The sequence below is a fragment of the Delphinapterus leucas genome, chromosome 2 (assembly GCF_059928025.1).
Source record: "Delphinapterus leucas isolate spDelLeu-1000000601 "Yukka" chromosome 2, BTC_Dleu_Yukka2, whole genome shotgun sequence".
NCBI lineage: Eukaryota > Metazoa > Chordata > Mammalia > Artiodactyla > Monodontidae > Delphinapterus > Delphinapterus leucas.
Genome location: NC_143130.1, coordinates 87927838 through 87955330, shown reverse-complemented (window position 1 = coordinate 87955330; position 27493 = coordinate 87927838). Strand labels below are relative to the sequence as shown.

Here is a 27493-nt window from a genome sequence, read left to right as displayed (position 1 = left end):
AAGAAACCATTGATAAGGAAAGACTACTACATTATAAGGGATGCAGTGAGAGAGAAATCAGAGCCTATTAGAGGATGCATTTCTGTTATGTGATCTTGCAGCATTTTATCAAAATGTCGATCAGCTCATTTTGCACTACAGTTTTAGTTCCAAAAGGCCACTAAGAAGCTCAGCAAAGAAGCCAGACATTGTCAAAAATAAAATTAGGTAAATATCACTTGTAAATAAAATAAAATCGATTGTGAAATGCTGTTTGGTCAGTTCTTATTGTTTGCTGTTCTTTTGTTCCCTGATTCCTATTATCCTGCTCAGGGCAGAATGTGTCCTCCTAAAGGGCAGGGCAGAAAGACTCTCCAGTCTTGGTTTTGTTGATGGTTTTATATTGCTCATTATGAGTTTCAAGAATATACACCCAGGGTGAAGAATAAACAAACGTTTAAATCTTGGAACACAAAAGTTTTTTTCCCATTATTTTTATGCAAAAACTCAGACACTATCAAATTCAGATCCTAACTGTCTCAAAGACGCCCTTTTTTAAGGGTGTAGAGGGAGTAGGATAGGGATGGGGTAAATGAAGCAAGCACGGTGCCGGTGCCGTTTCATGAAGCCCTGGCCTTGGCCTGATCCTGTGAGGAGCTCTGGAGCATAAATTATACCTCAGGGTTTATCCAGCCTTGAGGCAAAGGTGGTGGGCTTTCTATTCAGGCACCAATCAATCAATGGCTATGGTTCCCCCAGGGCAATTCTGAATTTCTGCAAATACTGACAAAGCATCTTCTTTGGAAGCAAAGCAAACATAAGTTAGGATATAGACACCAGAAGTGATCAAAAGTGATCAGAGGGTCTGTGAGTGATACACCAACAGTGTCAGCTATGCTAGTGACCATCTATTCTGCAGTTTGTAATTCTTTCACTGTAGGTTTGACTCTTCTGATCAGCAAAGGGTCCATTAACTATCAGTAAGTGGTGGAGAAAGAAATTCTAAGTGATTTGAATTGTTAGAGCAGCGAAGGATTTTTTTTTTTAAGTTCTCCAACAATTTATATATTGTATTTTTTTGGCCGTGCCACACTCTTGTGGGATCTTAGTTCCCCAACCAGGGATTGAATCCAGCCCTGGGCAGTGAGAGCACAGAGTCCTAACCACTGGACTTCCAGGGAATTCCCAAAGGAATTTTTTAAAATCCCCTACTCAGAATTCTAGGGGAGTCAGATTGGCAGGAATATGGTCATATATCCTTGTACAGTGTAAAAAAAAAAAATCCCTTTAGGCAATTGATCACTAAGTATATACCACGTCACCAGCCCTGTAGGGAAGGCAAATTTATCTGACTCAGTCCTTATCTTGAGATGCTTACACTATAGTCGGGTAGGTGAGGTTCACAAGCATGAAACAAGTATAAGCAACATCAACACTGTATAATTAAAGACTGCTGGATTCTGAGAAAAGAGAAATAGAATTCCCTTGGCTACATTTTTTTTCAGATACTCACAGTAGGAGTGGTGAATAAGGTCAGATCAAGCCCATGCATGCATTGATTCCATCAATCTAAGTGACCTCTTTGTGCCGGATGATAAGCATGTTAGGCCTGGGGAGAGAGATGGTAAGATACTGTGATAAATACAATAATAAAGGGTGTACTTTGGGGGATTATTTGGGTGCTATTAGTATTTTTTAGTAGAAAGCTCAATTACTCTATTTCATTGAATTTAAGATGCCATGAATTTTAAGATTTGCCATTATTTTATTTAGCATTAAGAAAGAAAAAACCCTGCTAGTTAAGCATTGTAAGACATATCCCTATTGCAGAGGTGTTATAATGTGAAATAAATGTTCATTTTAGAATTGATGAACTGGGGCTACAAGAGACATGACTTGGCTTAATCCTCTTCTCTGACTATCCTTTGCTTTCAGAGGACAGACAGAAGAGTGCCTGCTTTTCCCTTTCTATAGTTCCTAGTGTTGTCAGTCTCTGCATTTCCTAAGGAAAGAGGGAAAATGATAACAGCAAGGCCTTTGATTTCTTTCTCTTATTTCTAATTAGAAATAGCTCGATAGTGTAATGGAAGCCAATAACAGTATTTGAAATAGTTGCTAATATTGATCAGGTGCTTAATATGGATCCAGGACTGGGCTAATTGCTTTTTACCCATTACTTAATTCGTACTTAATCCATTGGGAAAAGGTATTAATATCTCTATTTTACTGATAGGTAAAATGAGATTAAAAGATGGTAAGCGGCGCCTTTCCGGCTCTGCACGCGGCGCCGGGGGAGAACCCTGGGGGCGCTGTGCTGCAGCCTCTTGGTCCCTGTTATATCTGTTCGAGCCCTGCACTCAGGGGTCCGTCCCTTGCCACCCTGGTACCCTTACGTCTCTCAGCCTCCAGCTTTTGCTCTGAGAGGCCCTGACCGGGCGCCGAGAAGGGGGCGGTGTTGTGTGCTACCGCCCCTCTCCCCCGAAGGCAGCGTCCTGTGCTAAAGAAAGGACTTGAGAGGAAGAACCACCGTAGGATGGTGAGCTGAAAGTGAGAGCCTATAGGCAAAGTGCAAAGGGCAGCTTCCCAAGTTTATTGCTCCCTTGTATCTCCAGAGCAATTAAAACACTGGAGGTGAACTGGAAAGATCTGGAAAGACCTAGATCCCACCACCTCAGACCAGAAGAAATGTCAGCAGCAACCCCTGCTCACCAGAAGGAATCAAGAAAGGACAGCTCTCCTGCTCAAATATTTGTCCTGCTCTTCTTATCATCCCAGTCATCATTGCACAGAGTTTACGTTTAATACCAAATGCTTGTAGGGCTACCAGGTCCCATCTCTTTTTTTTTTTTTTTTTTGCGGTATGCGGGCCTCTCACTGTTGTGGCCTCCCCCGTTGCGGAGCACAGGCTCCTGACGCACAGGCTCAGCGGCCATGGCCCACGGGCCCAGCCGCTCCGCGGCATGTGGGATCTTCCCGGACCGGGGCACGAATCCGTGTTACTGCATCGGCAGGCGGACTCTCAACCTCTGCGCCACCAGGGAAGCCCCCCATCTCTTTTTTAATTGTAATCTATTTGTATCTTTAAAGTGCTTCTCTTATAGACAATACAGGTATGCACTGCTTTTTGAAAGTTTGCTTTACCTCCTTCACTTTGATGAAAGACCTACATTGGTACCTGTTGTCGCTAAATGAAAGAAATCTGAAGAGGATTTTCACTTTTACGAAAAAAGGTGAAAACCGAAAATAACTTTCAGTGTTTGTTGTGCAGTGAGCTGCTTTAGAGGTGGTGCAAACCCTGAGCATCAAGAACGGCACCTCCAAGCTCCTTCCCTGGGAACTACACTCAGCATCCCAGCATTAGGCCGCCATAGCTTTGAGCATCTGTGCTTTATCTTGATTTATTTTGTGCATCTATTAACAAGATGTGTCCTAAGTAATTGCTTTTTTGCTTTATGCCATTTTGGCTTACAAAAGTTTTCACAGGAATCCTCCACTTTTGGATAGTGGGGGAGACTTGTATATGGTTATTACTTTTTCATACAAATTAACAACCTGTGTCTTTTAACTGGAGTCCATTTACACTTAATGTAATTACTGATATGGTTGGATTTAAATATGTCATCTTGGTATTTGTTTTCTAATTGTTCCATCTGATCTTTAGTTTCTCCTTCCTTTCCTGCCTTCTTTTGGGTGAATAGAATATTTTTAGCTATGCTTCTTTGTGTTATTTCACATAAAAGAACTACTTATCCATAAAAAAATTTTTTTAAGTAAAAAATAAAATAGAATAAAAGATGGTAAGCAATTTGCCTGAGGTCACACAGCTACTAAGTATCTGAGCTGAGATTGGAATGCAGGTTTGCCTACCAGGCAAGTTTTTAACCACTATGCCTGTACGTGACTTGATAAGACCTGATTTCCTGCAAAGGAAAAGAATTAAGACAGTTTCAGTCAGCGTTTACCAGAAACATCTTTTCTCAAGGATCTTTTAGAAAGCAAAACATGGTTATACAGACTAAAAGAAGACTGAGTGACCTATCTTAAACTATGACTATATTTCTGATGTCACTATTTTATAACTAGTCTTTATACAGTCTTTGCGAATTATATGCTGGATAATGAATTTTAAATTGTATGTCTAAGTAGAATAAGAACTCTATAATTAGTGGGTTATATTTAAGTGACCACAAAATAGATAAGGTGCACAATTAAAGAGTACATTTCTTCCAACCCCCTAATTTGTGTTAGAATATTCAACTGCCATCCTCTATGTGCAGGCATGAATTTTGATCCAGTAGCAATAAAGTCAGGCCCAGAAGTTTGCAGATTCAGAATTATTTATCAGCTAGTAGTATTACTTAACCCATATTTGACAAAACTGTTTATGTTCACAGACAATTTTGGGTTTTATCTGAATTTAGAAGAGTTTGGAGATTAGCCTGATTAACCTGAGGTAATGGGTAAAATTTTAGGTGAGAAATGTCATTTTGCTAGCATCTTAATGGGTTTGTCTGATCACCCTATAAACTGGACCAGCAATTCTCAAAATTTTGGGTCTTGGGACAACTTTACACTCTGAACAATATTGAGAACACCAAAGTTTTTGTTAGTGTAGATTTTATCTATCACTATTTTCCATATTAGAAATTAGAGAAAATATTAAAATACTTACTAATTCATTTAAAATTATAATAATAATCCTATTACATGTTAATGTAACAGGGAAGAGCCAAATCTTACTACATGTTGGATCTGTTTCTTTTATTTAACCTTTGCTTCCCGTTGCTTTTCTTCACTGAAAGAAGAAAAGCAACGGGAAGCTTGCTTATGTATTATGTGTCGGGGAACCCTGCCCCTCTGCCTGAATGTTAAGCCAAAGTGCCTTTGTTTAGGGAAACATCTGGACCTGTCCACCTGTGGATGGCTGTGAGAAAGAAGAAATTAACACATCCCCTCCCTGAGGCTGGCCATTCCAGGGGATATTTGCAAAACTTATGGCCTTTTTACTTTACTTCCTCATCTCCTCCCCCTCTCTGTGCTATAAAAGAAACTGGCATCCAAACCCCATAAGATGGTTTTTAGGAGACACTAGTCTGCCATCTTGCTGGCTTTCTGAATAAAGTTGTATTCCTTGCCTCAGCACCTCCTCTCTGATTCATTGGCCTGTCATGTGGCGAGCAGAGAGAGCTTGGACTTGGTAACATTAACATAAATAATATATTTTATGAAAATAACTATATTTTTGGAGACAAATTTGTCAGACAAAAATATGTCTGATTTAATAGAAGAGAGTAGAATTCTCCTTGCTGCTTCTGAATTCAGTCTTTTGTGATAACATATGTCATATGACCTTTGCAGGACTCCAATATTTACTCATGAGAGAATGAAGGTAAAAAAAACACAAATAACATCTTCGTATTGCTATGAAAATAATTTTGACCTTATGAGTTTCCTGTAAAGGTACTGGTGACCTCCAAGGGTCCCCAGATCACACTTTAAGAACCACTGAACTGGGAAAATGGGTTTTTCAGAGTTCAGAGCTACAAAATAAAGAGCTAAAACAATATCAGATACTTTCTAATGACCAATATTCTTTAAAAATTTTTGTCAACATTTTTTCTTTTTTTATTGTGGTAAAATATATATTACATAAAGTTTATCATTCTAACCATTTCTAAGTATATAGTTCAGTGGTTTTACATACATTTACATTATTGTGAACCATCACCACCATCCATCTCCAGAATTTTCTCATCTTCCCAAACTGAAACTTTGTACTCATTAAACAAGAACGCCTCACTTTCCCTTTTCCCCAGACCCTGGCAACCACGGTTCTACTTTCTGTCTCTAAATTTGACTATTTCTAGGTACCTCTTTTAAGTGGAATCATACATTATTTGTCTTTTTGTGACTAGCTTATTTCACTTTCACTTAGCACCGTGTTTTCAAGGTTGATCCATATTAAAGCATGTGTCAGAATTTCTTTTTTTTTTTTTTTTTTTTTAGTATTTAATTATTTGGCTGCATCGGGTCTTAGTTGCAGCATGTGGAATCTTTAGTTGCGGCATACGGGATTTTTTAGTTATGGCATGTGAACTCTTAGTTGCGGCATGTGGGTTCTAGTTCCCTGACCCAGGGATCGCACCTGGGCCCCCTGCATTGGGAGTGCAGAGTCTTAGCCACTGGACCACCAGGGAAGTCCCAGAATTTCATTTCTTTTTAAAGCTGAATAATATTCCATTGCATGTATATACCACATTTTTAAAAAATCCATTCATTTGTTGATAGACATTATGGGTTGCTTTCACCTTTTAGCCATTGTGGATAATGCTGTTGTTACAGGGAAGAACAAAATCTGGCTACATGTCAGATCTGTTTCTTTTACTTTAACCTTTGCTTCCCATTGCTTTTGTTCACTAAAAGGATACTGTCTATACATAATGGCCTGCCTCGGGGAACCCTGCCCCTCTGCCTGAATGTTAAGTCAAAGTGCCTATATCCAGGGAAACATCCAAACCCTGTCCACCTGTGAATGGCTACAAGAAAGAAGAAATTAACACATCCCCTCCCTGAGGCTGGCCATTCCAGGAGATATTGGCAAGACTTATGGCCTTTTTACTTTACTTCCTCACCCCCTCCACCTCTCTGTTCTATGAAAGAAACTGGCATCCAGACCCTGATAAGATGGTCTTTTTTGTTGTTGTTATAAATTTATTTATTTGTTTTTATTTTTGGCTGTGTTGGGTCTTCATTGCTGCATGCGGGCTTTCTCTAGCTGCAGCAAGCGGGGGCTGCTCTTCGTTGTGGTACGCAGGCTTCTCATTGTGGTGGCTTCTCTTGTTGCAGAGCACGGTCTCTAGGTACGTGGGCTCAGTAGTTGTGGCTCATGGGCTTTAGAGTGCAGGCTCAGTAGTTGTGGTGCACAGGCTTAGTTGCTACGCGACATGTGGGATCTTCCCAGACCAGGGATCGAACCCGTGTGCCCTGCATTGGCAGGTGGATTCTTAACCACTGCTCCACCAGGGAAGCCCAAGATAGTCTTTTTGAGACACTAGTCTGCCATCTTCTCACAGTCTGACAGCTTTCCGAATAAAGTCATTATTCCTTGCCTCAACACCTCGTTTCCCGATTTATTGGCCTATCGTGCAGCAAGCAGAGTGAGACTGGACTCAGTAACACTGCTGTGAATACTGATGTACAAAGATCTGTTTGTGTCTCTGCTTTCAGTTCTGTTGGGTATATACCCAGAAGTGGAATTGCTGGATCATATGGTTGTTCTATATTTAATTTTTTGAGGAACCACCGTATAGTTTTCTCACATCAATATTTTTAACACTACTTATTTCTTGCTAAAACTTTTAAAATACATTATTTGTAGTACAGAAATATTTTTTATTTTCATTGGATTTTGTCCAAAAACTAACATTCAATGGATTTTATATACATTGTAAAGAATGATGAATTCTCTGGAAGATAGTTTTCCCATAGCTCTAGCTTTCAAGGAACTCTCAAACTACATTTAGAACATGTAAATTAAATTCCACTAGTAAAAGAATAAATATAAGAGAAGAAATAATATTTATTGGGCACTGAGTATATTCCAAATACAGTTCTAAGTATTGGGGATATAAGCAGTGAACATGATGGAGTCCTTCCCTCAAAGGTGAGCTGTAGTTTATCACAAATGTTCTGGAACAGTGACCCTCAGACCACAAGTGATCAATGTACCTTCAGGTGGTCTGGGAGCTGTCAAAAAAATCAACAGTAAATCATCATGATAGTGTGTATCCTTCACCAGTGGTGCAACACTGGGCAACCTTGAGAAACAATCCCAGTAGCATAAATCCCTGTCCACCAAGAATTCAGGGTGAGATAACCATGAAATGCTAAATATCTATGCTTGCCAACACCCAGAACTCCAAGGGTCAGAGAAGTTTTTAGAAGCTTTTCTAGAAAATGCAGAGGAACAGGAGAGGATAAAGAAAAGAGAAAACTTGTCAGAGGGAAGGAGTGGGCAGTAGTTCTAGATGTGTTTGTGCTCCCTCTACCTTGAAGCTATAAGTCTGGTGGTCCTTAGGTGAGCCTAAGCTGTGACTTCTCTCCAAGATCTGGGCAGCTGGGGAATAGTGTGGGCTCAATTGACTGTCAACCTATCCTATCCTTCAAGGAGTTCGGCTACGGCTAAGTAGCAATGGCGTTCACAGCAGAAATGGTGTCTTTATCTGGTCATTGTGGTAAGAGGAGAAGGTGTTAAAAGTATCCACATATATCTTCCTCTTTCCGCCCCATTTTTCTTCTCTTACTAGCTTTCTTGTCCCCTCAAATTATCAGTTGCTAATATGAAATTGCATATTTGAGTGCGATGACTTTTTGTGCATATATTCTGCTATAATTACTCATGTCAAAATATCCTAGTTCAGGACAGATTTGCCACAGAAGAACTTTAGAGTAAAAAATATGAATAAGATTGATTTATATTTGTTTGTTAAGTGCAAAGTCAACAGGATTATGTGAATTCCAGGAAGGTGAAGAAACAGTCAAGTATGAAAACTATGACTTCTGATTTGGTATCCTTCTGAAGAGGTGAGAAGCAGATCCCAGCACTCAATAGATTCTGTACTGTGAAAAGTTACCATTATAAAACAATGAAGCACTGCCTTAACTGTGACAGTTTATATACTCTGATGAAGTTCATTCAGTCTTGAACCTGAACACAAGGAATACATTGGAATGATACAAAAACCTCCCACACTAAAAATACACATTTAAAAAATCCATAAAAGAAACCCTTGATTGCTTATTTTTTCCCCTGGAAGATACGCTAATGTTACACAGAATAAGAAGGAGGTACCATTGATAGTAATAAATGATGCAAATCACAATGCAGGAAAAAAAAAAGAGTACTGTATTTTAATACAATGAAGGTAAAGAACACCACAGAAAAAATTTTGAAATACATTCTATAAGATCAATAAGATTCATGGCTGACAATGTAGAATGTGAGCACTTCACAGGTTATTGTCAGAGACTGTGCATTTCATTTTTCTCCACATCTCCCTTAATACAGAGGCCGATGGTTCTAAGTTTCTGGTCTATTTTAGCTATTCATGGTCAGGCTATAACTGATGGCTATTCTGCTGGCCATAATGTCCACCACCATGATAGGAGAAGCGATTCTCAAAGAAAACAGTAGAAAATCAGTTCAAACAATTTAGCATTAGAATAAATTGTGCCTTAACAAAACCCATGTGAGTTGGGTTATTGGTAGCAGTGAGAATTCATTCATTCATTCTTTCTTTCTTTCAACATTTATTGGGCGCCTGCTATGGGCCAAGCGCTGTGGTAAGCACTGGGTATAGAGTGGTGAGCAAAATAAACCTTGACCCTGTCCTTAGATCTGTTTCTTGCTGTTCCAAATTTATTTATTAATTCTGTAATGATATTGTTTTGGCCCTTGTGCCAGTTTATAAATATCATCTCTCACCTCCATACCCACCCTTCATTTCTCCTGGTTTGTGATGCTGGAGCTGGGACCATGCAAACCACATTTCTCCTTTGCCAGTTTCCCTCTGTTAGGTGCTTCTAATAGGAAGTGTCAGAGAGACACTTAAAAGCTGGAGGAGGGAGGAGGGATTTCCTCATTTCTTGTTTTCCTGCTCTTTTCAGTGGCACCTCAGCCTCACTTCTTCACTAGGACAGTGTTGCTTTGATCCAGGAGAAGCATAGTCAGTTACAAAGTCCAATTTACAGTCACTGTTTGTTTAACACTTGCAGAACCAGCCTCATTGCAGCCCCTCAAAGACCTCAGCACCAGCTGGTCAGCACCTCTTCCTTACAGGTCTGGGTCACAGTTCTACTGAGCTCCTCTTCTAAGAGACCCCAGAACCAGCTAAGCAACACTCCCTTCTCAGAAGCCTGGTACTCAGTTCATTGGGGCCCCTCCTCAAAGTTGCAATATATCTATATCTATATCTATATCTTTGTTCATCTATAATCTTATTGTTCCTTTTTTCCCTTTCAATTCTTCAGTACTTAGTTAACAATTCTTCAACTCCCTTGGTTAAAATAGCTAGTATGGTTTCTGGCTCCTGATTGGATCCTGACTAATACAGTCTTAATTTGTTTCCTAAATTCTATGTTCTCTCTTTTACAAATCTCATTCTGTTGTTTTATCATTTTATAAGTTCTTATTTTATCATAAACATGCTAGCAGAAAGAACTCTTACATTTTTTCTATACTTTGTGTTGTTTTCCAGACTGCATTTGGTGTGCCATGTTCCTTTCCTTGTTACTGGGTTGTTTTTTTGTTTTGTTTTGTTTTGTTTTGTTTTATGAGTATATTTGCATAGTTGCTATGTGTTTTCTTTCATCTTGCCCATGCATAACATGGTCAACTCTTTTCTAGACATGTTTTGCTCTGATACAAAACAGGTAAATCTCTCTTGACAGCCTTTCTTCCTACCTGACAAGTGTTTGTCTTTTCCTATAGCTACGGTTTGAGAATTTGTATCAGGAAGAGATTAAGACCTATGAAATGAGAAATAAATATACCATATTTTCTTATTATAGAATCTCAGTAATTGTTACATAATGAAATCTCTCCCTGCTGGACTATATGACCTTTTCTAATTTCAGAAGTCACTCTGCAAATATGAATCATGCTGAACAGAGTATGGTCATGTTTTTATTGTATTTTAAAAATGGACAATTAAGGGCAACTTGTATTAAGTGTATAACTAAGTAATGTTCATTAAGAAACTTTTAATTTTGGCTTTCAGGTTGCAAAAATAATGTAACCTCAAGATTAAAGAAAAAAAAGCATATCATACAACCTTCCTATCCTTGCTGCTATTAACTGGACTAGGGCTGTGGACATTGGATCCTGGTCACAGATCTACAGTGTGGTCTTGTATAAGAGCTCTGCTGAAGAAAGAACCCCCCTCACACCCAATATCACATAGCGAATGTCAAAAACAAACAGATACTCTTTTTGAGGGCATTTGAACTTGAGACATAAGAGAAATAGTTTGGTAGTAGTAGGAATAGTAGAAGTAAAGTTAAAGAGTATCCAAATCTCCTTAAAAGCAGAGTACCAGAGTTGGGACTGAGAGGTTAACATTGTTTGATGATGACAATACAACTTAATGTCTTATACTTTAAGACTTTCCAGTTCTGGAACTGTGAAGTTCCTATAAGCCATGCTATTATCTTTCAATAAATCACCATTATTTAACATGGCTTGAAACATAAAAGAGTATAACTTATAATTTGTTTCTAGTTTTTCACTCTTCTATATAAACAGCTTCATGTATATAATTTTAATCTTCGGTTAAATTATTTCCATAATATAAACTCCCAGATGTGGTCTTAATGGTTTCAAGAAATAAAGATTATGGTTTTTGCTACCTATGTTGCCATATTACTTTCCAAAACTATTGTAGGAATTTATCAGCAAGATTTGAATAAAGTCTTAGGTATTGATTTTGTATTTATGCTAATTTTATAGGTATACAATTGTACCTCAAAACTTTCTTAGTTTGTATTTCTTTGATTTATATCCAATATTGTTGAGAAAATTTTGATGAACTTTGTGCAGACCCCCTAGTCCACATGCCCTATGGACCAGCAGGCACAACTTCAAAGCTGCAAGTTGATGACATTTGAGTCAGCAATGTGTAGATCTTAGATTGAATTCTAGTATTTGTGCATTTGAAAACAAAGACTTGATTAAATATAGACCACAATGTGAGATCGACAGGCTTCTGCTTGGACTAGACATGATCTCATCATCAGCGCTTCAACAAAAGACCACTATTCATTGCATTAATTTTGATGTGAGGATTGGCTTTTATTCTCTTTCCTTTTGGTCTTAACTAACAGGAATAATCAAAATGAAATGACTGATCTCAAAAATTTGGGGGTCCCCAGATTGATTTTCCACTTGAACTCATGTATAATTGCCAAACCAATGCTTTCATATACTTCTACTATCATATAGCTGTCACTTTTAATAGGATGTCTTCAGATTTCATTGTGGTCCTGAAATTACCTGCTCTGAATAAAGAAAAACTCTTCTGATTTTGTTTTGATGGTTTTGATAACTAAGAACTTCCAGCATGGAAGGGCAAACAGACAGAAAGCACCAGTTAATACCTGCTTTTGGATCCACTCTCTGGTTTCTCAAGATAATCTGTACCAAAGTAAAAGAGGTAATGTGGAGGGATTCAGCCAAGATGGTATACTGAGTAGAATCGTTTTACCCCATTCAACATACAGAAATGCTAGATTAAAAAATAATTTAAAAAAATTTATACCCAAGTTCAAAATTGGGAAAAAAAAATTCTCCAGAAACCTATAGACATAGAGGGGAGAAGGAGTTGACACTTTGCTGCCTGTAGGAGGAACCAAACTGACCTATGCCTTTGGGTTGGACAAATCTAGGCATGGAAGCTGAGGCTGCTGGTCCTGCACCTTCAGGGAGCTGTGAAATTACTGCACTGTCCAAGAATGGGGACCAGGAAAGCCCAAGGCCCAGAGTTCTTGCAAATGTGAGCCAACTAGCCATGGATGAAAACAGGATGACATGCAAGTGATGGAGACCTCAGGGACTACTCAGAGTGAGAGTTACCCTAAATTTGGACTGCCCAAATCAAGAAACAAACATAAAAATATGTGAAAACCATAGTACTCAGGCATAAGTAACAGTGAAACCATCCCATAGGGAGGCTTCCATTACCCTGGTACTCATGGGACACCATGTAATTCTAGCTGAAGAGAAACTCTCAGGCAAAAAATAAAAGTTTGAAAAGAGCACATTGATGTTTGAGCTGGATTTAGAAAACAAATTAATACCCAGATATCTGTTATTGAACAGATTTTTTCATATATACAAATACTAAGAGAGTTTATTATCCATAGACACCTGATGAAAGAACTACCAAAGAATGTACTTCAGCAAGGAGAATGAATACAGGAGGAGTGGACCTGGAGAAGCACTGAACTTGGGAAAAATCACAACTGAATTTTAAAAAGTGTATAACTTTCGATTTTGCCTTGGGAAATACATTTCTATTCAATGTCAAATATAATGTTGAAAGAAAAATTCTTGCTTCTGCAAATTTTTCCAGTAGACACTGAAGTTATAGCTGTCATCAGATGGATCAAAAACATTTGGTTTCCTTAACATAATGCCCAGACTTGTACCACAAGTATCACAAACTCTTAAAAATGAAAATTATACATTCAACAGTCATAATTAAGTCTATAGCTAGGGGCTGAGAAAAAAAGAAGGGTCAGCTTTTAATTTGGACTTAACTGTTATAAATTCCAGTAAGTGTTAATGCCTAAAGTGAGATGGAATCCCCAGTATTAATCAAGAATAAATGACATCAATCTTTAAACATCCTAAACTTGGTCTGAGGTGAGTCTATCCCTTGACTTTTTGTAACCTTTCAACTTCTTTCTTGAATTAAAGGGTTTGAAGAAGACTACAATACTTATTACTGTAAACCTGTATTTCTGTGGTTGTAACGGGCATATTAGCAGTTCTGAGGCTGACCTCAACTTTTAAATACCTTTTCATTTGATATCTCATTTTGAACATGTTATTTTCTACTTGCTTCTGCCATTAGTATTTTTCTTTGTGTGATGTCAGGTGAGTTACTCCAAAGTGAAAAGAGTTGCTCAAATGAATTTTAGCCATTTCATGTGAGGCATGGAGCATTTATTCAAATAGTTTAGTAAATTTTAGTTGACTTTAAGAAACATAGTGTCCTATTTGCCTGGTGCTGCAGTTTTTAATCATGACATTTCCCAGGATGTTAATGAGGAGGTATGAGTGTAAGACATGGTACCTATATATATGGAATATACAATCTGCTGGGGAGATGAGAAGTGGGAAACTGAATGAGGCCAGTTTACAGGTTTCTCTACTGACAGACTTGAGCAGCTGGATTTGATCTGATAGGGAATGGAGACCTGTTGACGTTCCAGAGTAAGCAAGTGATGTGCCAAAAATAATGTTTCAGAATGATATAAGTATAAATCCAAACATTATTTTATGATCTTCACAATTACTGCCAGTTTTTTATGATCCATATCAAGGTCATCTACCTATTGTGAGAATTAACTTCAGTAGATATTTAGACTAAAAACTGGAATCAGCCTGTCATTCAGCATGATTGTGGTCTGCCTTCCCCACCATCTGTTAACATGCCCTTTGGAATGCAAATTTTAACATTTGCCTTTCTAAAACATAATTTGATAGATAACATTGCTGTCAAATTATAAAACCTAATATAAATTTCCACTATAGTCATCTTTTTTGGCTAAAATCTACATTTTTGGCATTATAAACACTCTCTCTTTATGGCTTCTTCATGACACAACACCATCCTGTTTTTCTTTTTTAATTATAAAAATAATACCAGGAAAATATCATTGTGATCTAGTTGTGGGGAAGGGCTTTTTAAACAAGATACACCAAGTGCAATCCACGAGGCAAAAAATCAGGGCTATGTATGGCTGTATATATTATTCACTGCACAACTCCAGGGGGACCATGTACACAGATCTTCACGTGAATTCCCCTCCCAGAGTTGTATAATGTGGTAGTCAGGTGAAAAATGGATGGATTTCTTGAAAGAAACTATAAACAAACTTAAGATGGAGGACAGAGTGAGAGACAATATTTTCAATGTTTAAAACCAAGTAAGAGGGCTTCCCTGATGGCGCAGTGGTTGAGTCCGCCTACTGATGCAGGGGACACGCGTTCGTGCCCCGGTCCGGGAAGATCCCACATGCCACGGAGCGGCTGGGCCGTGAGCCATGGCCGCTGCCTGCGCGTCCGGAGCCTGTGCTCCGCAATGGGGGAGGCCACAACAGTGAGAGGCCCGCATACCGCAAAAAAAGAAAAAAAAAAAAACCAAGTAACTGCCAGGGTCCCGGGATCCAGGGACAACTCACCCGGGAGAACGCACGGCACGCCTCAGGCTGGTGCAACGTCACGCTGGCCTCTGCCGCCGCAGGCTCGCCCCGCACTCCGTGACCCTCCCTACCCCCGGCCTGAGTGAGCCAGAGCCTCCGAATCAGTGGCTCCTTTAACCCCGTCCTGTCTGAGCAAAGAACAGACGCCCTCCAGCGACCTACATGCACAGGCGGGGCCAAATCCAAAGCTGAGCCCCTGGGAGCTGTGAGAACAAAGAAGAGAAAGGGAAATCTCTCCCAGCAGCCTCAGAAGCAGCGGATTAAAGCTCCACAATCAACTTGATGTACCCTGCATCTGTGGAATACATGAATAGACAACGAATCATCCCAAATTAAGGAGCCGTGTGGATGAAAGGCTCTTGGTGCTGCAGCCAGGAGTTAGTGCTGTGCCTCTGAGGTGGGAGAGCCAACTTTAGGACACTGGTCCACAAGTGGCCTCCCAGCTGCACATAATATCAAACGGCGAAAATCTCCCAGAGATCTCCATCTCAACGCCAGCACCCAGCTTCACTCAACGACCAGCAAGCTACAGTGCTGGACATCCTATGCCAAACAACTAGCAAGACAGGAACACAACCCCACCCATTAGCAGAGAGGCTGCCTAAAATCATAATAAGTCTACAGACACCCCAAAACACACCACCAGATGTGGACCTGCCCACCAGAAAGACAAGATCCAGCCTCATCCACCAGAACACAGGAACTAGTCCCCTCCACCAGGAAGCCTACACAACCCACTGAACCAACCTTAGCCACTGGGGACAGACTCTAAAAACAACAGGAACTACGAACCTTCAGCCTGCAAAAAGGAGACCCCAAACACAGTAAGATAAGCAAAATGAAAAGACAGAAAAACACACAGCAGATGAAGGAGCAAGATAAAAACCCACCAGACGTAACAAATGAAGAGGAAATAGGCAGTCTACCTGAAAAAGAATTCAGAATAACGATAGTAAAGATGATCCAAAATCTTGGAAATAGAATAGACAAAATGCAAGAAACAGTTAACAAGGACCCAGAAGAGCTAAAGATGAAACAAACAATGATGAACACCACAATAAATGAAATGAAAAATACTCTAGATGGGATCAATAGCAGAATAACTGAGGCAGAAGAATGGATAAGTGACCTGGAAGATAAAATAGTGGAAATAACTAATGCAGAGCAGAATAAAGAAAAAAGAATGAAAAGAACTGAGGACAGTCTCAGAGACCTCTGGGACAACATTAAACACACCAACATTCGAATTATAGGGGTTCCAGAAGAAGACGAGAAAAAGAAAGGGACTGAGAAAATATTTGAAGAGATTATAGTTGAAAACTTCCCTAATATGGGAAAGGAAATAGTTAATCAAGTCCAGGAAGCACAGAGAGTCCCATACAGGAGAAATCCAAGGAGAAATCCAAGGAGAAATACGCCAAGACACATATTAATCAAATTGTCAAAAATTAAAAACAAAGAAAGCATATTAAAAGCAGCAAGGGAAAAACAACAAATAACACACAAGGGAATCCCCATAAGGTTAACAGCTAATCTTTCAGCAGAAACTCTGCAAGCCAGAAGGGAGTGGCAGGACATATTGAAAGTGCTGAAGGAGAAAAACCTGCAACCAAGATTACTCTACCCAGCAAGGATCTCATTCAGATTTGATGGAGAAATTAAAACCTTTACAGACAAGCAAAAGCTGAGAGAGTTCAGCACCACCAAACCAGCTCTACAACAACTGCTAAAGGAACTTCTCTAGGCAAGAGACACAAAAGAAGGAAAAGACCTACAATAACGAACCCAAAACAATTAAGAAAATGGGAATGGGAACATACATATTGATAATTACCTTAAATGTAAATGGACTAAATGCTCCCACCAAAAGACACACATTGGCTGAATGGATACAAAAACAAGACACATATATTTGCTGTCTACAAGAGACCCACTTCAGACCTAGAGACACATACAGACTGAAAGTAAGGGGATGAAAAAGGTATTTCGTGCAAATGGAAACCAAAAGAAAGCTGGAGTAGCAATTCTCATATCAGACAAAATAGACTTTAAAATAAAGACTATTAGAAGAGACAAAGAAGGACACTACATAATGATCAAGGGATCGATCCAAGAAGAAGATATAACAATTGTAAATATTTATGCACCCAACATAGGAGCACCTCAATACATAAGGCAAATACTAACAGCCATAAAAGGGGAAATCGACAGTAACACATTCATAGTAGGGGACTTTAACACCCCATTTTCACCAATGGACAGATCATCCAAAATGAAAATAAATAAGGAAACACAAGCTTTAAATGATACATTAAACAAGATGGACTTAATTGATATTTATAGGACATTCCATCCAAAAACAACAGAATACACATTTTTCTCAAGTGCTAATGGAACATTCTCCAGGATAGATCATATCTTGGGTCACAAATCAAGCCTTGGTAAATTTAAGAAAATTGAAATTGTATCAAGTATCTTTTCCGACAACAACGCTATGAGACTAGATATCAATTACAGGAAAAGATCTGTAAAATATACAAACACATGGAGGCTAAACAATACACTACTTAATAACGAAGTGATCACTGAAGAGATCAAAGAGGAACTCAAAAAATACCTAGAAACAAATGACAATGGAGACACGACGACTCAAAATCTATGGGATGCAGCAAAAGCAGTTCTAAGAGGGAAGTTTATAGCAATACAATCCTACCTTAAGAAACAGGAAACATCTCGAATAAACAACCTAACCTTGCACCTAAAGCAATTAGAGAAAGAAGAACAAAAAAAACCCAAAGTTAGCAGAAGGAAAGAAATCATAAAAATCAGATCAGAAATAAATGAAAAATGAAATGAAGGAAACGATAGCAAATATCAATGAAACTAAAAGCTGGTTCTTTGAAAGGATAAACAAAATTGATAAATCATTAGCCAGACTCAACAAGAAAAAAAGGAAGAAGACTCAAATCAATAGAATTAGAAATGAAAAAGGAGAAGTAACAACTGACACTGCAGAAATACAAAAGATCATGAGAGATTACTACAAGCAACTCTATGCCAATAAAATGGACAACCTGGAAGAAATGGACAAATTCTTAGAAAGGCACAACCTGCCAAGACCGAATCAGGAAGAAATAGAAAATATGAACAGACCAATCACAAGCACTGAAATTGAAACTGTGATTAAAAATCTTCCAACAAGCAAAAGCCCAGAACCAGATGGCTTCACAGGCGAATTCTATCAAAATGTTTAGAGAAGAGCTAACACCTATCCTTCTCAGACTCTGCCAAAATATAGCAGAGGAAGGAACACTCCCAAACTCATTCTACAAGGCCACCATCACCCTGATACCAAAGGCAGACAAAGATGTCACAAAGAAAGAAAACTACAGGCCAATATCACTGATGAACATAGATGCAAAATCCTCAACAAAATACTGGAAAACAGAATCCAACAGCACATTAAAAGCATCATACACCATGGTCAAGTGGGGTATATCCCAGGAATGCAAAGATTCTTCAATATATGCAAATCAATCAATGTGATAAAACATATTAACAAACTGAAGAATAAAAACCATATGATCATCACAATAGATGCAGAAAAAGCTTTCGACAAAATTCAACACCAATTTATGATAGAAATCCTCCAGAAAGTAGGCATAGAGGGAACTTACCTCCACATAATAAAGGCCATATATGACAACCCCACAGCCAACATCGTCCTCAATGGTGAAAAACTGAAACCATTTCCACTAAGGTCAGGAGCAAGATAAGGCTGCCCACTCTCACCACTCTTATTCAACATAGTTTGGGAAGTTTTAGCCACAGCAATCAGAGAAGAAAAAGAAATAAAAGGAATCCAAATCAGAAAAGAAGAAGTAAAACTGTCACTGTTTGCAGATGACATGATACTATACATAGAGAATCCTAAAGATGCCACTAGAAAACTACTAGAGCTAATCAATCAATTTGGTAAAGTAGCAGGATACAAAATTAATGCACAGAAATCTCTGGCATTCCTATGCACTAAGGATGAAAAATCTGAAAGTGAAATCAAGAAAACACTCCCATTTACCACTGCAACAAAAAGAATAAAATATCTAGGAATAAACCTACCTAAGGAGACAAAAGACCTATATGCAGAAAATTATAAGACACTGATAAAAGAAATTAAAGATGATACAAATAGATGGAGAGATATACCATGTTCTTGGATTGGAAGAATCAACATTGTGAAAGTGACTCTACTACCCAAAGCAATCTACAGATTCAATGCAATCCCTATCAAACTACCACTGGCATTTTTCACAGAACTAGAACAAAAATTTTCACAATTTGTATGGAAACACAAAAGACCCCGAATAGCCAAAGCAATCTTGAGAACGAAAAACGGAGCTAGAGGCATCAGGCTTCCTGACTTCAGACTATACTACAAAGCTACAGTAATCAAGACAGTATGGTACTGGCACAAAAACAGAAAGATAGATCAATGGAACAGGATAGAAAGCCCAGAGATAAACCCATGTACATATGGTCACCTTATCTTTGATAAAGGAGGCAGGAATGTACAGTGGAGAAAGGACAGCCTCTTCAATAAGTGGTGCTGGGAAAACTGGACAGCTACATGTAAAAGTATGAGATTAGATCACTCCCTAACACCATACACAAAAATAAGCTCAAAATGGATTAAAGACCTAAATGTAAGGCCAGAAACTATCAAACTCTTAGAAGAAAACATAGGCAGGACACTCTATGACATAAATCACAGTAAGGTCCTTTTTGACCCACCTCCTAGAGAAATGGAAATAAAAACAAAAATAATCAAATGGGACCTAATAAAACTTCAAAGCTTTTGCGCAGCAAAGGAAACCATAAACAAGACCAAAAGACAACCCTCAGAATGGGAGAAAATATTTGCAAATGAAGCAACTGACAAAGGATTAATCTCTAAAATTTATAAGCAGCTCATGCAGCTTAATAACAAAAAAACAAACAACCCGATCCAAAAATGGGCCTAAGACCTAAATAGACATTTCTCCAAAGAAGATATACAGACTGCCAACAAACACATGAAAGAATGCTCAACATCACTAATCATTAGAGAAATGCAAATCAAAACTACAAAGAGATATCATCTCACACCAGTCAGAATGGCCATCATCAAAAAATCTAGAAACAATAAATGCTGGAGAGGGTGTGGAGAAAAGGGAACGCTCTTACACTGTTGGTGGGAATGTAAATTGATACAGCCACTGTGGAGAACAGTATGGAGGTTCCTTAAAAAACTACAAATAGAATTACCATATGACCCAGCAATCCCACTCCTGGGCATATACCCTGAGAAAACCATAATTCAAAAAGAGTCATGTACCAAAATGTTCATTGCAGCTCTATTTACAATAGCCCAGAGATGGAAACAACCTAAGTGTCCGTCATCGGATGAATGGATAAAGAAGATGTGGCACATACATACAATGGAATATTACTCAGCCATAAAAAGAAATGAAATTGAGCTATTTGTAATGAGGTGGATAGACCTAGAGTCTGTCATACAGAGTGAAGTAAGTCAGAAAGAGAGAGACAAATACCGTATGCTAACACATATATATGGAATTTAAGAAAAAAAAATGTCATGAAAAACCTAGGGGTGAAACAGGAATAAAGACACAGACTTACTAGAGAATGGACTTGAGACTATGGGGAGGCAGAAGGGTAAACTGTGACAAAGCGAGAGAGAGGCATGGACATATATACACTACCAAACGTAAGGTAGATAGCTAGTGGGAAGCAGCCGCATAGCACAGGGAGATCAGCTCGGTGCTTTGTGACCGCCTGGAGGGGTGGGATAGGGAGGGTGGGAGGGAGGGAGATGCAGGAGGGAAGAGATATGGGAACATATGTATATATATAACTGATTCATTTTGTTGTGAAGCTGAAACTAACATACCATTGTAAAGCAATTATACTCCAATAAAGATGTTAAAATGAAAAAAAAAACCCAAGAATTAATATCTAGAATAGCACGTCCAATAGTAATATAATATGAGCCACAAATGTGAGCCACTTATGTAATTTTAATTTTTCTAACAGCCATATTATGAAAAGTAAAAATGAATAGGTAAAATTAATTTTAACAATGTATTTTGTTTAACACAGTTTATCTAAAATACTTTCATTTCAACATATAATCAATAGAAAATTATTAATGAGATATTTTACATTGTTTTTGTATGAGTCTGAAATTTGGTGTGTAGTGTACACTTACATTACATGTCGATTTTTGTGCTTATAGCAACATAATGTGGTGAGAGAAAAAAATAACCTGATGAGTTCTACAGCATAATACCATTTATTTACATTCAAACACACAATTCCACAAAACCCCACGTATTTTACAGGAATATATACATATTTAAGGAAATATGATTAGAGTGGATGTCTGGGGTAGAGGGAGAAACTGGGATCAGGAATAAAAATGGAAAAATGCAATACTGTTCACGGTAAAAAGTTCTCGCTCTAAATTCCCAAAACCTCTTCTACTGATTCCTTTTTTGGGAGGTTTCTTTCTTTCTTACAGTTTGGAGGAGAGTTTTCACCATTTCTCCTCACCATTTTATTTTCTAAGAGAGCCTGATCTGACTTCAGTTTTCTTCTCTATGCCAAATCCTCCTACATCTATATTTCCAACCAAATCCTCTTGTACTACCTAGTCTTCTCACTTCCTACTGCACATTTTCACCATCAGCTAAACTCAACGCCATGAGCATTAGCTTCACCTCCAACCTAGATACTGCTCTTTCTAAGATTTCTTGCTTCTACCACTATCATTCCTTCAGTCTCTAACAGGAATATTTATAGTCATCTTTGACTCTCTCCTCTCCTTTTCCTTAATATCTAGTCAGTTATCAAGACTTACTGCTTTTACTTGGAACATCATCGCTATCTTATTCTCATTGCCACCCTCTAAACCTGGAGAACTCACCAACGGTCATTAGATTTTTTTAAAGATGATTTTTTAAGAGTAGTTTTAGGTTCACAGCAAAATTGAGAGGAAGATACAGAGATTTCCCATATACCCTCTGCCTCCATATATACATAGCCTCCCCCATTATCAACATCCCCTACCAGAGTGGTATGTTTTTTATAATTGATAAACCTATAATGACACATCATAATCACTTAAAGCTCATAGTTTATATTAGGATTCACTCAGTGGTGTACATTTTATAGATTTGGGTGAGTGCACGTATTCATTATTATAGTATTATGCAAGGGTATTTTCACTGGCTTAAAAATCCTCTGTGCTCCACCTATTCACCCTCCACCCACCACCTTTAGATTTTCATTCCTCTGGTTCATTTGCAAATTGCCAAATATCCCTGTAGCACTATTTTCATCACATTGCTACCTTGCTCAAAACCTCCAGTGGTGCCAATAATGAGGTTTCATTGTCTTTAGGCTGCTCAGCATTTATTTCTTTTACACCTCAACTCCCTTTGGGGAATTATCTCTTCCATTGGATATAATTTGGAAAAACTGTTAATCTAGTACTCATCTTCAGCTACGAGAAGGGAATGTGACCCAAGCTAGGGCTTTGGACCAGTCTATCCCTCTATTTGAATCGTTAGCAGTGTGATAAAGAGATCAAACATGGTTGGGTATTCATTCACACTAGCATGGTGCTTGGCCTGCTTTAAGACCACTATTTTGTTTCCTGCATTTTAGCCCTTGGAGGCCATCTTGCTTTCTAATGTTTCCAAACCTGGTTTTCTAGCTTTCCCATTGATTCTGGGAACTCCTGTTATTTTTCCTATAAACTCCTCTCTTGAAGTTTGCCAGAGTTGGTTTCTGATGCTTGCAGGCAGAACCTGACTGATTCCTTCTCTATTATACAAAGTATATAAACTTCTTTCCTGGTTTCATATTCTCCATGATCCCACCTCAGCCTATTTTGTCTTACTCACCAAATCCTTAGCCAGGTCCGTCACTTCCTGATACTGGAAAATGCCATGTTAGTCCTGCTTTCATGCTTTATGACATCCTGAAATGACCTATTCTCTTTCATGCATCTATATCCATTTACTGATTCTTCAAGGTTCTGCTCAGGATTTGTTTTCTCTATGAAAACAAATATTATGCTCTATATTGTTTTCCATTATCTTTGAAATCCAATAATACTTAGTTATTAATTTTCTAGTTAGAATAAAAATAATTTTGCATTTGTAGGGACATTTGATGGACCAATCTCCTACTCTCTCCCAAATTTTTTTGACTGAGAATGTATTGCCTAATTCATCGTTGGGCAACTGTAATTAAGAAGTCTCTCTTACGTGGAACTGAAATTTCTCATCCTATAACCCATTAATTCCTTTGCTCATTTCAGCTTGATATTGCAAACTAAGAATATGTTGAATATATGTCTGTGCTTTAGCTAGTGGCTAGTCCTTCCATCTTTGTGTCATCTGAGAACTTGGCAAGGCTGCCTTCAACGTCTATATCTAGTTTGTTGATAAAAATAGGAAAGAGAACAGGGCTAAAGACTAGCACTCTATTGGATACATATGTCCATATATATGAATATGATATTTAACTAACTATGAATCACTTAATAATCTGCATTTCATAAATTTTCCAAAATGATTTTGTGAGAAAATCTGTGAAAAGTTTTGCTGAAATCAAAATACACTAAGTCGGGCTTCCCTGGTGGCGCAGTGGTTGAGAGTCCGCCTGCCGATGCAGGGGACGTGGGTTTGTGCCCTGGTCCGGGAAGATCCCACATGCCGCGGAGCGGCTGGGCCCGTGAGCCATGGCTACTGAGCCTGCGCGTCCGGAGCCTGTGCTCCGCAACGGGAGAGGTCACAACAGTGAGAGGCCCGCGTACCGCAAAAAAAAAAAAAAAAAATTAAGTCTGTGATATTCCCCTGAGCTACTAATCTAGTTACCCTACCAAAAAGAAAATAGATTATTTTGTCATGGTTTGTTCTTAGTGAATCCATGTAGGCTGCTGATAACCACCACGTGCCTTTTAAAATGTTCACAAACCAACTGTTTAATAATCCATTCTAGACTTTTACTGATCAGTCTCTAGCTTTGTGGTTTGCAATTTCCAGAAGCTATTCTTTACTCCTTTCTGGAAATCAGAACCCTTGACCATTTTCAGCCTTCTGCCACCTCTCATCTTCTCTGTGAAATCTTAAGGTTGTTGATAATAGACTGTGAGAACTAAACATTTTTGTTCCTCCCCTTGGTGCATGCTTTGTCTGGGTGCAGGCATCAGAACGACTTTAAGGCAATTACATTTTCTCTGACTCTTTACTAACCTCAGGCTGTAATACCCTGACCACCTCTTTTTCCCCTTGATTTGCACTTTAGTATGTATTTTAACATTATGGAAATGATATATGCTTATCATAAAACTATTCAAATATTATGGAAATTTACAAAGGAAAAATAAAAGTCTCCCCAGTCAATCCTGGTGTTAACTGATTGGAATGTATCCTTCTAGACATCGTTCAGGCACTAACAAACATATTCTTATATAATTTTTAGATGAGATCATACCCTGAATACTATGCTGCAACTCAGTTTATTCACCTAACAGTATATCATTAACACCATTCTATGTGTGTCATAGAGAGTTATCTTATTTTTGCAATGGGTACATGGTATTCCTTTGTAAACACTGCAAAAACACACCCTTGTATGTGTGTATATATATATATGACTCTCTTTCTTCACCTCTTTTTCTACATGCTTTCCCTTGAGACTAAAGGAAAACTTCATAGGGAGCTACCTAGAGAAAATAAGGGGAGGAAGGGCTCTACTCTGTCCCAGGGGCTCTGAAGTACACAGTCATGCTGTTATCTTGACATGGCAATTTATGATTTACAATCGCTTTGACATTTCATTTGAACTTCATACAAGTCTGTGAAGTAGATAGGCCAGACAGTTAAATCATCCCATTTTATAAAGTCTCAGAAATATTAAATGTCTTGCTTCATGCCTCACAACTAGTTAGGGGGCAGAGTGAGGTTAGAATCCACGTCTTCTGTCTCCTAAATCCTCTGCTTATTACAACGTAGACAGCTACCCGCATGTGGGAAGAAAATAGGACTAACTGAAAAAACCTGTGTAGTGATTCACAGGGATCTCAGGATATGGTCGTCAGGAATGTGCTGCATCAGTCAGCTGGTGTCATGCTGAGCAGTGTTGGTTTGGGGAGTTTTTTTATATGATGAGAAACAAAGAGAATGAAAGTCTCTCCGTGTGTTTCTTAGGTTGATCGATGATTTCTGCTTACGCAGTAGAGACAGTTGTAGTATACATATGAACTTATTCTTATATGTAAGGCTGGGATTATTAACCCTGTCTGCACATTGGAATCACCTGCAGAGCTTTAAAAAATAACCACCTTGGGGGCCTCAAACCCTAAATAGTCTGACTCGCTTGCCTGGAAGTGGAACGCTCCTCAGGTGATTCTAATATGCAATAAGGGTTAAGAACCACGGAGTGGGAGGGCAGCCTGAATTGTGAGTTAAGCTTTACTAAGTCTCTGGGAAGTAATTTCTTCCTCCTTCCCTGCAAGTTTGCCCCATCAGAAGGGTTTCCAACTCCTTGAATTTTTAGACATCCTTCCAGCGTAGGACCATATACATAGATGTTGGTTGATCAACTGGCCTGATAGGTAGAAGGTTCAGCTGTCAGCAAACAGAAGAGACAGGAAACAAAAATCCTCTATTTTGGGAATGGGGGAAAATAAAATAAAATAAAAAGGAAGTATCACAGAGTGGAAAATCAAGATTTTCTTCCTAAGGGAAATTCCATAAAGTAGTGTGACTTGATCCTTTGAGTAGACAATAGCCAGTAGTGTCAGGAAGAGTCAGGGAGATTGTTGGGCAATCTTTCCAGGAAAGGGGGCACTTGTCATTCCCAGGGCCTCCACAAGTCCTTAACCCTATGTTCACCTTCAGGGCTAAAACAGTAATGCATCCCAGTTCAGCTCCTGCTTATAGTTCTGGAGTCTTAGACCCTGTGGTCAAATCCAGAACCTCAGAATAGGACCTAGAAAACATGGCATCCATTTAGAGGATATTCATCTTTTAACTAGGAGCCAACACCCTGGAGGATACAGGTTGAGAAGGCTGAAGTCACTCTATACTTATGGTGACCCTTAAAGCAAGTTTGTTATTCTCTTTATCTACACCAGAAATAATCAAGCAACTTTTAGACACTGATCACCCTGGATGAATGGTCACTCACTGATCCCAAGAAGGGAGGTAGCAAGAAAATGACCTAGATTTTACTTCCATAAACATTATAGACTTAAGAAAACATCTTAAAATGTTACATGGTTTATATCACCAAACAGTTACTGTGTATGACTTCTTCTCACATTAGAAAAGAGATACCACTCGGGTATGAAGGCACAAACACCAAGGAACAAAGGCACTGAATATAAATAGATGGAAAAAAATCTTACAGAAACCAATAGCTCCCAAGATAAAATCAGGATAGATACAGAAGAGCAAACATTAAACAGGTAGTTCAATAAAGGAGTGATAATTATCTGTACCCAGGAATTTTAAATACTAGCATGTGGTTAAATATTATATTAAAAGACAAATGCAAGTAGGGTAATTAACCATCTCAGTTTTATTGGGACTGTCCTGATTTTAGCACTGAAAATCCCTTGTATTGAGAAAGTACTCAATCCTGGGTAAACTGAAAGGGTTGGTCATCCTATGTACAGGTCTATCTTCTTGGAGAATTAATGAATATAAGAAAGTCTGTTAGTTAGGGTCCCATTGTACACTCAAGTTATGATAATTGGAGGAGAGTTTAATAAAGGGACTATTTTAAAAGCTGTGGGCATATTGCAGGAAAATTACAAGGGAGAGTGTAGTACCCTATGACTGATAACAGCAGGACTCCCTGTACCACTTGAAGGCTTAAAGTGGTGAGTGAGAGAGGATCTGGAGCTGGATGGATGCTAGAGATAGAGGGATATATGAAGAGGGCCACTTGACTGAGGCTGAGATTTTAGATGGAAGGACATAGCTGATGCATAACAATCTTTCAGGGAGTGTGCCAGGGCATAAATATCCTGATGTCTCTCTCCCTCTTCCCTCTGACCTGTGGGTGCTTCCCATTGGCCAAAACCAACCAGAAATTAGAAGGAAGGAAGCTGTTGATCTGCCTCCTGGGGTTCAGAGCAGGGTGATAAAGAGTGGAGGGTGTATCTGAAGGACAAATAAAACCTATCCGGCACAGAAAGAAAGAATGAATAATTATGTTTATCTCTGAAAAATAAGGTGGATAGTACAATGGTTGCTCTCCAAAGATTCAGCTTTGGGGAGAGAAAGGTGAACAGAAGGAATAACAAAATTGACCTTGACCTTCAAAACGGCTAAGAGTCAAAGGCTCCAAATTGTTTAGATCAATGCTGTCCAAGAAAATTTTTTGTGATGACAGAAATGTTTTATATCTGCCCAATACTATGGCTGTTGAGCAACTGAAATCCTAGCTA

The 27493-nt window shown here is 38.6% G+C and overlaps 1 protein-coding gene across 1 annotated transcript in view; it reads right to left on the bottom strand.

The window, feature by feature from the left end:
- The window catches only part of SPPL2A (signal peptide peptidase like 2A), a 164211-nt gene that overhangs the window by 95391 nt on the left and 41327 nt on the right, over window positions 1-27493 (bottom strand). Inside the window, exon 3 of the mRNA XM_089907230.1 lies at window positions 1493-1588. Coding sequence (XP_089763356.1) covers window positions 1493-1531 — 39 coding nt within the window. The 5' untranslated portion in view covers window positions 1532-1588. The remainder of the gene's footprint in view (window positions 1-1492; window positions 1589-27493) is intronic.